The sequence below is a fragment of the Podarcis gaigeae genome, assembly GCF_964106915.1.
Source record: "Podarcis gaigeae genome assembly, chromosome: 3".
Classification (NCBI taxonomy): domain Eukaryota; kingdom Metazoa; phylum Chordata; class Lepidosauria; order Squamata; family Lacertidae; genus Podarcis; species Podarcis gaigeae.
The window spans coordinates 2,332,364-2,348,454 of NC_139680.1; the positions used below are offsets into that span (position 1 = coordinate 2,332,364).

Sequence of the window (16,091 nt, forward strand, 5' to 3'; positions counted from 1 at the left end):
CAGAGAATGAATGCCATCAAACACTCAGTTCATTGTAATGGCACAATTGTGTGGGCTGGGGAGGCAGGGAGAAGGCAAGTTATTGCACTTTTCTATACAGAGCCATGCCTTAATAAGAGCACCTTTTTAGTTGGCATGGGGCTTAAAAGTAGTTATGATGATAAATGCTCTACATTTCTGCTTGCTTTTCATTTAGGACAAAAAGACCATTTTTACTGAATAAAACTGATTTTCTGCCCTGAGTCCTGAGAGGCCTGTTGGCATTCCTGATCAACACATTTATCAGAATATGTTCATTTATTTCAAGGTCCTTCTATGGGTCTCTTAGGCACTAACTACTTAACTACACATTTTCACCATTCAAGCTGCACTACAAAGAGTGCATATTTCAGTAGGCAGGATATATAGTAAACAGTAAGTCTTCTGACTGAAAAACCCCTACAACGCAGATGAAGTTTGGACATAATTTATTCCAATTGCTCGAGCTTTCCATCTGAACATTTATAGAGACAGGGTGTGTGGGGAACCTATTGAATGTGGAGATGTGCAAATAATTAAAAGCGCTACTCTGAAAAACCAGCTCTATTTCTTCTTGCAATCATTATTGATCTGTGGTGTAGGATATCTTTCCTGTCCAATATTTCATGGATATTTTTCCTCAGAGGGTCACAGTATCACCATCACATCACCCATTTTTGGTGCGAAACAATTTTTTAAAAAAATTCTGATTCTGTGGTTTGCTCTCTTGGAAACAGACTGCCAGTTGTGCTAAATTAATGTGGAATATTTTCACATCTATTACCAGTTCCTTTTTTTTTTTTAGGCTGCAGCAGGTTAAAGTTAGAGCTGTGCAAACTTTGAAATGCCAGCATCCAAATTAAGCCTGGCAAACTCCCAGAAAAGTTAGGAGTTGGCAAATTTAAATCATTTTCAACTCCAGACTATTTTTTCCACCTTAGTTTTATGTCATCACATGGAAGTTAAAACCCAGAAATACCTGATTGTAACATTTCCAACTATTCCTGCCTCCTGGTTTAGTTGAGAAAATTCTCTTTTGTTTCAAGGTTTTTAAAGATTTCCTGGCTGTAATACTGCATGAGCCCTTTTCACATGTTCAGAGCAGGTGATGTCCGTAGGAGTACATCACCAGCTGAAGGTTTAGCATTTAAAAAGAGAAATATGAAAGGAGAGTGGCCTACGTATTGAATACTATTAGAAGTAGACAAGGATAAGCCAACTTGAAAAAATATGATGAAATTAAAAGCCACCTGTTGGATTGGCTACAATATTTCCAGTTAAACCAAAAATTGGGTATAGATAAGAAAGAAGGTATTGCGAAAGAAGCATCCAAATTTGAAATAATTATAATCCATAAAAAAGGAAAATATATTTCACGAATCTATGATTACCTTTTAGAATGGGAAGTAACAGAGGAACAAGTTAAAACTGATGGTAAGGTGGGTGCAAAACTTTGGGTACAATATCTATATGGAACAATGGGAAAGATTGTGGAGGGTAGATATTAAATTGTTATAATCTATATAAACAGCATGTTATAATCTTAGGGGAAACACCATGAAGATGCTATACAGATGGCACCAGACTCCTCTAAAACTTGCTAAAATGTACAAAGGCAGGTCACCAACTTGTTGGAGATGTAAGAAAGATATAGGGTCATAATACCACATGTGGTGGACCTGTGTAGTTATCTGTGAATTTTGGAGTAATATCTACAACGAATTCAAGAAATTATTTAAATTTACCTTTTAAAAAAACCCAGAGATTTTTCTACTAGGTGTATTACCAACAGAAATTAAAAAGAATATAAGGCCATTGTTCATGTATGCAATTACGACAGCTAGAATACTTGTGGCGAGAAACTGGAAAAGTGAAACACCACCAATGATAACAGAGTGGCAGACACTTGCAAGTAGCAAAACGGACGGGAAGCGTTAGAGGAACTTTAAATCAGAAAGTATATGGAGAATGGAGAATATTTAAGACTATACTGTACAAATAATACCATACTAGCAGAACGATACCTGTAGGTGAAAAATGTAATAAATATTTTGTCGGATTATATGAAAATAATAAGATATAACATAAAGCTGTGTGAGAAAACAATGACAGCATAAATAGTATAATGAGGACGATTGGAAGTTTTATATTCATAATTTTTATTTAATTGTTATTTGAAAAGATGTAGTTTTTTTTTGTATACAGTTTTTTCTCTTTTCTTTATCTTGACTCTTTTCCCCTCCTTTTCTTTCTTTGTTTCTGCTGTAAATGATCGTTTATGTCTGTATTTTAAACCAATAAAGATTATTATTTAAAAAAATGTTGAGAGCATGTGTGTGAATGTGCTTGAGCAGGATGTGTGGGATCAGAGCAGCAGCCCTGCCTTCTGACGTACGTGAGTTCACTAGACTGTCTATTCTCACATGGAGGCTTGGTCAGCAAACCTCCAAAAAGTTGTTTGCCCAGACAAGCTTACTTGTGTATTTTATGCGTGTAAGGACAGTGCAGGAAGTCTGGTGCAACCTGCCTCCTGATGATGCCAAACACAAAACCCTGTCTTGCAAAATGTAACAGTCAACACAAATGCAAACACAACACGCCGGCTAATAACTGGTAGTGGATATATAATTAATTACAATTTCATTCAAAATATACTAATACGCCACGTCAAATGAGAAGTCAAACAAGTCAATGAATGGCGAGGAACGCCAAGCCGTCTCTCAAAGGAAGACGTCCTATAAAAGTCTCAAAGGAAGACGTCCCTCAGAAATCTTAAAAGGAAGTCTCAAGAGGACAGTGTTTCCGGAGTAGTTCACTGTTTCGGAATAAAGTCTTCATCAGCGAATAATTATCAATGAAACATTTTCATACTAATGGGAATCTTGCTAGTGGATCAGTGCTCACTGGATAGCAGCTCACTGATCAGCAGCTCCACTTATCAGTGAGCACTGATCCAATAGCAAGATTCCCACTAGTATGAAAAATTTTCATTGATAATTATAGGACGTCTTTCTTTGAGAGATGGCTTGGCATTCCTCGCCATTCATTGACTTGTTTGACTCCTCATTTGACTCCTATATATACAACAACTTACAGTCACTTGTATATTTTGTGAGATGTACTATATGATATATACATTATTTTGAAGTGGCATATTGGTATATTTTGAATGACATTGTAATTAATTATATATCCGCTACCAGTTATTAGCCAGCATGTTGTGTTTGCATTTGTGTTGCCCTGATTGTGCCAGGCAAGCCTCCCTGGGGGGAGCATTCCACAAATGGGGAGCTATTGCAGAAAAGGCCCGTTCTCATGTTGCCACCCTCCAGACCTCTCATGGACCCTCCTTTTATTCTGTATCCTGTATTCAAGATGGCGGTGTGACTTTAAGATGCAGAACTGCAGAGAGAGAGAGAGAGAGAGAGAGAGAGAGAGAGAGAGAATGAGAATAAATCAGGATTGGGGAACAGTTTTGTTTTTGCTTTTTGCTTCAACTTATCAGGAATGTAGAAACAGTTGTAAAGCATTTAAGGGCTGGGTAGGGGGAGAAAAGAGGTGTTAGTTGTGTGCCATCTAAAGGAAACCCACAATAAGACCATTAAGTATGAGGTTTAACATTTCCTAGCTACATTACTGCTCTAGAACATAAGATCTAGTATTAACAACATCATTCAGTGTTGCTTTTCACATGTCAAATAAAAATGCCACCAATATTCTCAGAATGAGAAAGTTTAATCTTCTATATAACATTCCTTGCATTTTAGATTGATTGCAATTTCCCCACACTTTGGGATTAAAGTAGCAAATTCAACATCAGATGAAACATTATATTGAATCCTTTCCCAACTGAAGCTGAAAATAAATTCAGTAAGATGACTGTTATTTCCTTTTGGATTAGATCCTCTCACCAAAGGCATCCTGAGCATCAAGCGTACTATTACTGCGCTTGGATGAATAATGGTTTGGCAGTGCTGCTTAGGGGTTTGCTTGCTGGTTACAGCACTATCCTTGTGGGCAGAACACCCGTCTTCCACAGCAGAGGAAGATGATGGAATGTCAAAAAGGATTAGGTGCCTTGCACAAAAGCAAAACGGGCCGTTTGCATCCTGGTGCAATTGAGGAAAAGGGTAGTTGCAATTAAAATATTTTTCCGTAGCTTTAACATATGTATTGAGCTGAAATGCCTTTTTCCTACAGCTGTTCATATGAAAAGTTTGCTGGTAGATTGCCCTTATCTTATAGCGGAATTTATCAGTTTGCGTACTTAGCTGTTAAATTAACTAGGTCATCACCTTGGCCTTTAAATAACAGCAAAAATTAAGGAAAGCAGTGCTGTGCACTGATAGTCCTAGCAAAGGTTTATTTCACTGTACCATACATCCAGCATTACCCACCCCCACTCAGAGCCGTTATTTTCTAAATGTAATTTATAATGACTTTCATTTTCATCAGTGTTTGTTGCTTTCCTGCTGCTTGTTAGCTGAAATTAGGCTGACATGTTCTCCACTGAATGGCCAGAGCTAAAGCCACCCTCTCTCTGTTTCTGAAATACAATTAAATTTGAAATGATATAGTACAAGAAGTTAGATGTTGAAAACAGAGGTGAAAAAAACCGAACATCATGAAATGTCAAGCCACATTTTTGCAGGACTCTTTTTACTATATTTCCATAAATACTGAGGGAATTATGTTGCATATACTTGAAACTGTTTATTTTCATATTTGGCTTGATTTTCTAGCATTGAGAAAACCATGTCTAATGATCTTGAGCATTCTTGAAGAAAAAACCCCTTATATTTTACATAATGGTTTGCATGTGTGAGTTCCCTCTGGCAGGAACACTATAATTAGCTTGTCGTCTTCCTGAGAGGAGACTATCTGTCTTAAAGATACAGTGGTTAGTCTTGCCTGCTGGAATATTGCGATTCTATTTAAAAGCCAGAGAGCAAGAAAAGCATCCTTTTTTCACTGATTGGTTGCTTTACATTGTGACTTGTTTTTGTCTGTTTTTTAAACTTAATCCTTTTTCACATTCATCTTTATTCTCTTTCTGTTTCTGTGGCTTCCACAGAACCAAAGAACGATTGAGTACTAACAGTTTTCTTTCTTTCTCATTCAGGGCAAAAAGGTCTTGGTTTCTTGAGATTAATAACGTAGCTTCATCTGAACTTGTAACTGTTTGAGCAGGCATTCAGAAATACAAAGTATAATAAAAAGGTTCTACATGAATCATAAAGTAGCAGATCCATCTAAGACTCACTTTCCTAGTGGACTGTCCACACTCTTCCCCAGAGAGTAAAAAATGTGGAACCTTATTTACTTTCATACCTTTTGCTGTAGCTATTAAAAGTCTTGCTTCCCAGCAGTGACTGGGAATGATCAAATCCTTTCTGATTCTGTAAGCGCTGTGGCACCAATCCTGGCTCAGTTGCACTGGCTACCAATTAGTTTCTGGGTTCAATTAAAAGTGCTGGTTTTGACCAATAAAGCCTTAAACAGCTCAGGACCATAGTACCTCCATAATTGCCTCTCCCCGCATGAACCAGCTCAGGCCCTGCAATCCTAGTCTGTGGCCCTTCTCCACAGGTCACATCCACAGGAGGTGGCAACCCAAGAACAGGCCTTTTCATTGGTGACTCCCACTTGTTGAGAGGCTCCCCTGGAGCAATCTAGGTCTATGGTTAGGAACCAGGCAAAAACATTCCTTTTGGCCCTTAGTTTGGAAGGCTTTTAAGTATTCATGGCCTCTTTTAATGGGTCAGGATCTGCTAGAACTCTCTTTTATTTGTATAGATGTGTTTTGTGAGTGTATTTATTGTAATTGGTTTTAGAATTTCTAATGTGTTTGTAAGCCACTTTGAATAATTTTTATAAGTAAAGCAATTAATAAAGAATATCATTGTTGGAATCTTGAGAGACAATGGGGTCTGTTTCTGGGGGTGAGGTCAAACTGCTGGAGAATCACAGCACCCCCTGTAGCTGCAGAGGCTGGTAACTCACATTGTTTTTGTTGTGTTAACAGCACCAAAGTGCACTGTCCAAAATGGAAGGCTGGGCAGTGGGGGGGGGGGAGGGATCCTGGGCTGCCCAGACAATAAGACCACAACATAATAATACTCACCATCCCAGCAGCAGCAGCAGCAGCAGCAATAAGGGAACTCCAAATTCTTCCCTGAAAACAGTTAGTTTTTACATAGTCTAAATTGTAAGGAAGTGGTTTTAGGATGGAACATTGTACAACTGTAGCTTTCAAATGTGTTTCATGCGGAATATAGTATAATTTTTCTAAGAAGTTGATGATGATGATGATGTCCTTCTATATATATAATTTGTATAGTTCCTAAGAGAAGATAAAATCTGAGTTAGAAAATGTGAAATTCAGTAATCTTAAATATGATATTGATCTGTGAATACCGGAAATTTAATGTAATCTTTCCATATTCCACTGTAGTTCTCATTCACAGGTATTTGATTTATAAGTTGCAGATTTTCCATTTCCTTTAGCTTTTGCAATTTCCCATTGTAACTTTTTTCAGGCAGGAGTGTTTATGTTTTTTGCAATGTTTTATTTAGCAACTTTCTCCCAGGGTCTTGTAAATGATCTGAAAAAGTGTTTTTCTTCTGGCTCTTGAGCTCACCCTGGTTCTAAAAGAACATCTTAAATATAACATGTTCAGGTTCAAAATCCAAGTCTACGTACACATTCTCAAAAAAGACACCCTTTTTTGCCATTTCAGTTTGTTTAGCTTGTGATTTTTATATTTTTATTTTTTAAGATTTGGCTCTAGGGAAAAGGCTATGCTGAGCATTTTCTTCCTTGCTAAGCTATGGATAACTGGCGAGTCCTAAGCTGTGCAATATTAGCAGAGGCTGCTGTCGTGACCAGTTAGGCTATCTCTGGATACAGTCTACCATGTAAGAACAATGGAGAGTGGCAGAATGGCGTTGTGCTCTGCATATGGAAAGCATCTGCTGTTGGCATAGGATCTCCTCATAAATAAATGACGGCTGTTTTCGTAGTCACTTTAAAGTGTGTAATACAGGTCCAATGTATCAACTTGAGCTTGCAGAAATGTTGATTATCACCAGATTCTAGACATGGGCTACTCAAAGAAATGCCCAAATAATTGTTTCAGCCAGACAGACTTTAGTGCTTTGTACTGTGCAGGGGCAAATTTAATGCAAGCAAAACTGGGAGAGTCTATGGCAGTTAAAACTTTTCCAAAGCTAAAAGGAAACAAAACAATCCCTTACCATTTTATTGTGAACCTTTCAGCTGCAGTCCTCTGAGAGCTTCTCAGATTGAAACCAGAAGTGCAACCTGAAAATTAATATCAATTACTGAAAACAAAATGCCACATCAGTAATGTTAAAAGTCTGTTTTAAAACCCACAAACCCAAGGTAATTCAGAGCTACTGTAGGGCTAAAAATATGAGCTTGACATTCAAGAGTTACCACAAACTGCTTTGCAATCAAAAGCCAACAGGCAAAAAGGGAGCTGCAGCTTGGCCGAGATCGGTGCTGCTGTTGTAGTGGCGATGCTTTGTTCTCTGGTCCTGAACACACCAAGACCTCAGATTTCAGCTCGCGACAGCAGGATTCGTAGAAGGGTTGAGAGTGACGTATGTTACAAAACATACATGGAATATGTGATTTTCATTTAGTTCTGCAATATGTTTCTTTAAATCCTTGTTCTTGGGATTCATCACATTCTGTTATTATATTAACAGAAGTGCTCATTTTGGAATTTAATGTATTTGACAATATGTTGACTGCACTGTCTTGATGGTTTTTGCTTTATTTTGCTTCCTAGTATCAAGTGTGCAAAAAACACACGAGTTTGTTGTTTTAAACAATTCTTGCATCCTATCGCTGCTCATCACATTTCAGCACATGTTCACCTGGCAGAGGTGAGGGGTGGGGTACAAGTCTCTTTCCTCTATTCTGGGAGTAAAAATGACAAGACCATTTTGAATGCCGGCACATATGTGCCTCCAACACACATTTCAATCAGAGTGGTTAAAATAGCTCCGAATGCTCACTGCATAAAGAATGGGGTGGATTGAATAAATTAGCAGAATCACAAAAGGAAACCACTCTAGGAAATAGTTTACACTTCATAATCACTGAAATACTCCAGCAAATGTGTCAATCTGTGCTAAATAAATATATTTGTTTATAGACATGTTCTGTATTAGCTTCCACTCTTGCCCAGGACTTTGCCAAACAAAATCCCACTAGAAGTAGGATGTTCGCACCCGAGTAGGAGTTTCTTGGATAAATATTTTTTCTATATCGAGACCAAAACCACTTCTACAAATTTTAGACTTTGATTGAAATAGTATATTTCTTTTGGTTTTTATTTCTTCCCATCTCCGCCACTGGCAACCCCTGGTGCCTTACCTTAACTCCTCTTACCTCCCACTGCTCTGGTGAACAAGAGCTTCAGTGGAAACTGAGCACATGGGGCATTAATGAGCCTGAGCAGTAAAAGAAGGAGACACACCCAAAGACTCTGCCCCTCAAGGGCCACGGGGCCCAAGAAAAGCTTAGGACTGGATGAGTTACTTTCCCAACAAACAAGGTTTATCAAATGTGAAGGAAAAAAGTAGATGCGATAATGTGGACACAGCTTTCATAGAACATACGTGAGATAGGAAATTATATGTGCTTGCTTCAATATATAGGTGTTTATCCTGTCATAATATTAAAAAGAGGAATCGTTGCCTGAGTAGCCAGTAGCTGCAGCATCTAATGGAATATATCTATTTTTCTCCAAACTTTTTTCAGTCGCTTACATGAAAATTCCACTCCTGTCTGGAGTCCAGTAGCTGCCTATTTCAACATCCACTTCAGTAATCCTGGTATCTAGCCATAAGAAACAATGGGGAGAAATGGCCTAATGCAAATAATAATTATACGACATGCTATATTTTGAAAGCATTAAACAAACATTCGCCTTGTAATCCATCGAAACACTCTTGGGAAGTAATAGTATTCCTATTTTAAAGACAGGGAAACTGAAACGCCATAAAGGGTGAATGGTCTTTCGGAGGCCACACAGCAAGTAATGCAGTGCAGTTAATATTAAATCCCATCATCTTCTGGCTCTTTCAACCCACCCCCTCCCACCCAGCTCAGCTTTCTGAACCACACTGTTTCTCTTCCAAGCAATTTGCCTTAAAATACTCAACAGAGTCTGTCAGGAATAACAATAATCTAGGACACAGACTCATTTGTCTGGCCCTGGCCAGAGCAGAAAACTCCAAATAAATGTTTGTAAGCTAAATGAAACTTGCTGTATGCAGCCCTATTTAGTGCAGGGTCTAATCGGGCCACTACATACTGTACTAATAATCTTCAGTAATACTCTGTGGGAGGTCTTAATGTTAGTAGGCTACATGTTTTTATGCTCTGACCTGATCCTTAAACAAAATCCAACTTTACAGTTTGCGTTCTTTCTCTGCTTCTCTCCCTTCAGGCTTCCAGCCTAACTTTATTTCCAGAACTTCTCTCTTACTCTGAAAAAATAAGTCTATTAAAGTTTGTGGCAGTGATGGGAAGAACTTTGCATAAGTATGTTTGTTTTACAAAAGTGACTGCCAAGTATTGTTTTAGTTTCATTTTTTTAAGCTTCCCTCACCATTGTTTACAGTAGCCTCTGAGAAACTTACAATGATAGTCCACTCCATACCAATTTTCTTCTTTCTCCTTTTGGCAAACGTTTGACTATTCCCACACCTCAAGTTTTTACTGGAGCAGATGCCTTCATTCTTTCACCTTCTTTTCTTTCTTCTTCATGATGATATCAGACAAATTCCAGGAAGTGGGAAAAGCAATTTGTTAAAGGCTTTTTGATGCAGTGTCATAAAAGGGAATTGAAGAACGACTAGGAAGCAAAATTATGCTATGCTTGCCTTAAGAGTCAATACAATATCAGTGGGGTGACGTAGATCATTTAGATAAACAAATAATGAGAATGTCATTAATTGTTACAGAGAAATGAATATGAGTATGATGAAGGTATTCTGTGATTGTGCATATCCCTATTAGGTAACACGCCCCCTTGTGTTGACTCTTCTGATATTAATTCCCAATCCTAGTGGTATGTTTGCAATCAGAATATAATAGGTTAGATCCACTTTGAGATGACTCCCAAATCTACACTCACTTGCACTTGATCTGCTTCCATGTGCATTGAAAGCAAATATGAAATCTAAACAATTTGTGACCCATCAAGGTGAATGTAGCCCACCAACCGTGCAGAGAAAGGCAGAAGCAACCCGGTGGCTTTTGAGTTCTCCAGTGGGCCATCAGCCATGGCTCAGCCTGGGGCACAAGTTGTACAGACCTGACGTGTGCTGCCAGCTATTGCTAGGTTAAGCCCAGCCTCCTTTTATTGCTATGAAAGTGCTTGCTACCTTATGAATGAAGAGGACCTCTGCATGGGCAGAATTGTTGGAGGTGGGGTTTGCAAGCCTGCACCTCCCCACTGTAAGCCAGCGTAGGCTCATGAATAAGGCTTGCATGAATAAGGTGATATTATTTATTTAATAAAAATTTATTTCATATAATTTATATACTGTTTGATAAAATCTCACTGATTAGGAGAGAAGGCAAGAAATAGATCCCAGCAAATGTTGACTTTGACCTCCTCCTCTTCTCACTTGTGTGTTCTTTGTCACACCTGCTCATGTTTAAAGTCCAGAAGTGATCTGTTGTTCAGTGGTGGTTGCACACTGCCCAGGTCATTACATTTCTATTAAAGTTGATTGTTGCTGAGTAAATGTGTGGTTTGCAACTACTGAAGCTGTAACTGACTGAGATGCACAGTAAAGCAGAATGGCTTTGAGGCTGTCTTCCAAACATCTTCAGCTCCTCTGTTGGCTAGCAAGGCCAATGTTACACCTTAATAGATGCTATTGTTGTATGGTGTATTTTGGATCTATGGGCCACAATAAAGCTGTGCATGTGGTTTTAAAGGGGGCGTAGGGTAGACTGGATTCTTTATGACCTGAATCCAACTTGTGTTTGTGTGGCTGCCAAAATCTCATCCCCCAAACTGTGGAGAATTCAACTGTTTAACTTTAATCTGAATCCAAGTTTATTCTCAGGTTCATTTATCTGAATATAGGCTGCACAGTAGCTTTAAAGGTTTTATTTGTGTGTTAAAGGTTGTTGCTGTGGTTATAAAACTGTTTAAATTTCAAGGTCAAGAAGGAAAATACGTTATTTTGCATGAAATTTGTAATGTGAACTCCAATAGCTTGGGCAGGCTGCAAAGCTATGGCATCCTTGGACTTGTGGTTCTTGTGGTATATTGGATCTCTTTTAGTCATTTAGGTTCTGGCCTGTGTTTGACTATTTCATTCTCGGCTCTTAATTTTTATGACATTGTCTTGCTATTTACTTCAAAAAATGCTCTTATGTTCAAGCTTATATTATTTGCCATGTAGTGATTAATTAATACACTTACAACAGAATTCTGTAGGGCTTATTCCGAGGTAAGTGTGCATAGAATTTCATTTTTAAAAAGTGAATACTGAAGCTTCACACATGCATTCTCTACCCATCCTTGGAAAATAATAGAAAATGTGCCCTACACATATAATAAGATTTAAAAAGATACAAAAAAAATGAATATCAACAACAGCAACAACAACAAAAAAACCCATTGATTGGCATCCGTCTCTCAGGAGACAATGGAAGAGTGTTCCTTCAGGGGTTGGAGAGTTACAGTGCCTGTTGTGACTGTAGAGACCAATAACCCCAACAGTCCCTCCTAAATAATATCCCAGCCCAAGATTCTGTTCAGCAGCCTCAGCTTTTGTAGCTGGAGTCAGTCCAGGCAGTGCCATCCCAGGCCAGGTAGAAAAAAACCAACAAGGCAGGCAGCTGGTCTTCCAGGACTCACAGTCAATATTCAAAACCCTTTGGTGCTCTCACCCCAAAGAGACTTTCCTAGTGCCCACAATGTTGAGTTTGCACCAGCCAAAACCTTTATTTTATTATCCCAGTGCTTTGCAATAGCTATTTTGTCATTGGATTATGATTGTGTGCTTTTATATTTTGTTACATTTTTATATTTCAGTAAATGCCCTGAAAACATTTTTGAAGGGTGATATACAAATCCCCTAAATAAATAAATAAATAAATACATTTCAAAAAACAAACAAACCCTGAGCCTTCCATCCCCTCATCATTAGTGACTCAGGCCAGTTGTTTCAGTCTGGAGATCAGAACAGAGAAATGCAGAAATCCCAGCTACTTCCAGAGTGTTCGACCCTTGTCTTCCTTGGGTGATGTGTTGAAGAGCGTATGGACAGGTTGTCTTGGAAGTGGCAGGTGCCTCTCAGAGAGGGAGGACCCAGCAGCATTTATGCTGTAGAGCTCTGTTTTGTCCCTTGTTATTCAGGATCTATGAAAAGCTGCGCAGATGTGCCACTGGGGTAAAGATTCATCAATATGCCCCATTCATTCTGTTCAGATGAATCAGTGAATGTTAGTGTGCAGAATCAGTAAAGAATTGAATGGAGGCTCATAAATGGAAGCTAAGTCCTACTCTTGGTTGGCAGGCTGTTTGACATGGAAGTGGTAGTCAACCCGTATTGGCTGGTGTTGCACTGCCCTTAGAGATCAATGGCTATCTTTGGTTGGGACTGCCTCCAAAAAGTGCTTTGAAACTTCACTTGGTCCAAAATGTTGTAAACTGGGACTCACAGTGGGGAACCTGTTTCACCTTTGCTCAAAGACCTTCATTGCCTTCCAGATTGTTTCTGAGCAAAATTCAAAGTGATGGCTTTAACCTGCAAAGCCACCAGAGGTCAGGGACCAAATGAGCCAGTCTGTCAACTAAAACAATCATCTCTGTTTGTGTTGCCTTTAGAGCTAGCTGCTGCAAAAAGGTGGCCACAATCGTATTTGAGATGGTGATTAAATTGTGTACTTCCTTCCTCTAGCAAATCCAGTCAACTCTTTTGCTAGCTTTAAGGCAGCAGATAGTCTGTCCCATTTCCCCAACCTTTTAACATCAAATGACTTTTTGATCTGCTCATTTGATTTTTATCCAACTTTTTTTAACCATTGTTGATGCTTTTGTATGTTTTTAATTGGTTTTGTAAGCTGCCTTAGAGGACCTTGTTGAAAGTTGGTGTAGAAATCTTTAAATATACCAGTCTTCAACATACAGCTTATCTATTCTGAGTGTGAACAATATTAAAAATATGAAAACCAAGGTGGATGGATTTGAATCTAGGAGACTAGGATTAGTTCCCATGAAGTCTCTGTCAAGGAGAGTCTCCTGGAGTGAAGAGATTGCATGGATTTATAAAGGATAGAAAAACTACAATAATAGTCATTCTGACCCCCATGTATTGGGTAATTAACAAAACAGGATGTCATATTTTTGCACATGTCCTGGAATAGTATCACTAACCACTTGTGAACCACACTGAGCTTTTAATAGAAAAAGTGGTTGCTTAATGCTTCCTCACCAGAAATATTGTGGAAGCATTCTAATGCTTGCTGTTAGATTGCAGCCAGAATGGTCTACAAAACAGGAAGAAAGCCTTGCTCTGCTCTCTGCCTCTTTTCCTTGTTTAAGTTGATGTGATAATTCATTACAGATTTTCTTTCTTTGACAGAGCGCCTACCGCAGAAATGGGATGACTTTTCTTGCTTGCTAATATGGATGTGGCTACAGCAACAGGAAAGACCATGTTCTATTAAGGTGATTTCCCCTCCCCGCATGACACCCTTCGGGGGGGGGGGGGAGTAAATAAATAAAAGTTCCAGCCAGCATGTGTCTGCTGGTGAGTGGGCTGGTTTGTTGTGACTATCAACTGGCTGACGGTCTCTTTTTTCAGCCCCCACCCATTGTTACTCTTCTTTCCTAAATGGAACATTTAGGCAATTAATGGCAGGATGTTTGGGCTGTTGTGTAGGTGGATGAGAATGCAGTATCCCTTTTGTTAATTTTAGTTCATCATTATATATCCTTTTACATAGCAGGGCAAAAAGAAGCCAGCATATGGTTTATTTTTTGTCCATTAAACGGCCACTGATCTTTCTTTTCTATTTTCTTTCCTTCTTGCTAGGAAAAGGTTTTTTTAGGGGTGTCAGTTAAAGTATTTTGGGGGGGGGCAGAAACTCCTAGTAATTAAGCATTCAGTGTCCATTGAAAACTGGGGTACTGTAGCAGTTATGCCCATGAGCTGTGAGCCAGGAAGTCCTTACTGTGACCTTGAAGCTGAGCTAAGAACTCACCAATCTTAGCTTCCATCTGTGATCATTATAATAATTCTGGTTTACCTTGTTTGTTTTTTGAAAAACAGTCTTTTCCAAACTGTGAGAGAACTGCGGTTGTAGCATGACAAAATTATTATTAAATAAATAAAGCCTCCTGCGAAGTCAGACCACACACCCACTATGGATGTCCTTAGGCGAAAGTAATTATGGTGCAGCACTGTATCAGGTGTAATTGAAGCATTTATCAGCATTCCTGGTGCAGAAATGCTGCCTAGTTTTCCACCATCAGAGAAGGCAGCCCATTATGTCTCTAAGGTGAGGCTCCTTCAATCAGGACACACACTCAGAGTGGCGAGTCATGCATAGACACAGGGAGTGGACTTCTTGAAAAGCAGGTACTTGCTCTGTCACACTTTTAGAACACATTTTCAGTTGCAAGAGTGAAATGTGCATACAGTTTTAATACAGAATAATAGAGGGGGGAACTATGCTTCACTGCTAAGAATAAGATAATGGAAGTTCTTCAGACACTTGAGGGAAAGCTTGCACAACCTAGTAGAATGATTTTAGTGACTTCGTATTCCAGTGGGGACTGCCTCCTTCTTCTCATCCAGCTATGGAATGCAGATTGCCAGGGAACATGTGGAGCTTCCCATGCACATTCCATGTTAAAGAGCTCAAAACGATGTGCCAGGGACACTTTGGTGTGTGCCATTTCTGCTTAAAAAAATAAATGTTTAGAGGTACTCTCATTTTCCTACTTGTATTGAAATACTGCCCCTCAATGAGGCCAAATTTAGAGTCACAAAATGTTTAGGTGTATGCGTACCCCTGCAGCCCCCCTGAAAAAAGCAGTGCCTAGGACCATGGCAGGGGTCAAATGGAAGGCTCTTCTATTTGAGGTAAACAAGGCCAAGTCACAGTGACCTTCAAAAATCAATATTAAGATTTAAGGTTTCTTAAGGAATGACATTGCTGAAAGCAATCAATCTTACTAGGCTTACTTTGCCTCAAATGTCCCATTTGTGTTTTCAGTATTTTTTTCAGTGAAATGTATTAAGCTCTATGTCTATTGAGCAGCAAGTGTGTTAGAGCCAACTAAATGGAATTCATGAGTTCACTATCTGCTAATTTGTCTGTACATTCATACAGTAAATCTGTGGTCTTCATGACGACTATAGCAGTACCTAGTACAAATTCTGGAGTGAGGTCTGAACGTGAAAATTGTTCTGGTTATCGTTTTGGATGGGAAGCGCATTGAATGTTTGACTTAAACTCTCCAATATCAACCCATTGGCAAGCGCTGCTGCAGCAAACTTAATCAAAGGACTGAGAAAGATTGCAAACAGAGGACATTCACAATCAACTAAAGGAATGATTTATTATATATACCAACCTTATCACTGGACAGTTTTCAAAACTGGCTATTCTTGTGAATTGTATTCTACTGTACGAACTGGCAGAGTTGTAATTTTAAAAAAATCCATGTCATTTCCCTGGAACTAATCTGCATGTTAAAGAACTAAAAATAATATGTACAATAAAGAAGAAGAAACATTTCTGATGTTCCGTCTATGCTTGCTGAAATGTATGATTAAACTTTTCTTTTTATCATGATTTCTTATTTTTCTTGGCGTCCATAATGATGGAAAATTATATGCTTGCTGTAAACATCCAGACTATTTAAAAGGACACCAGCATTTATTGTATTTGGTTTCGATCTGCAGGCATATAAGCAAATGAAAACATTTTGGGCCAAGAATACTGGAATAAAAATTCCTTCTGTAGCTGTATCTTTCCCAGATTTTACATTTGTTTTTAA

The 16,091-nt window shown here is 38.7% G+C and overlaps 1 protein-coding gene across 8 annotated transcripts in view; it reads left to right on the top strand.

Annotated features, from left to right (window-relative positions):
- The window catches only part of SUPT3H (SPT3 homolog, SAGA and STAGA complex component), a 215,988-nt gene extending 200,160 nt beyond the window's left edge, over nt 1-15,828 (top strand). For 6 of the 8 annotated variants that reach the window (XM_083730706.1, XM_083730703.1, XM_083730704.1 and 3 more), the window contains one exon: nt 13,666-15,828. In XM_083730706.1, the coding sequence (XP_083586832.1) occupies nt 13,666-13,707 (42 nt within the window). In that variant the 3' untranslated portion in view covers nt 13,708-15,828. The remainder of the gene's footprint in view (nt 1-13,665) is intronic. The other 2 variants (XM_083730702.1, XM_083730709.1) reach the window with 1 other exon arrangement.
- The last annotated feature ends 263 nt before the right edge of the window (nt 15,829-16,091 follow it).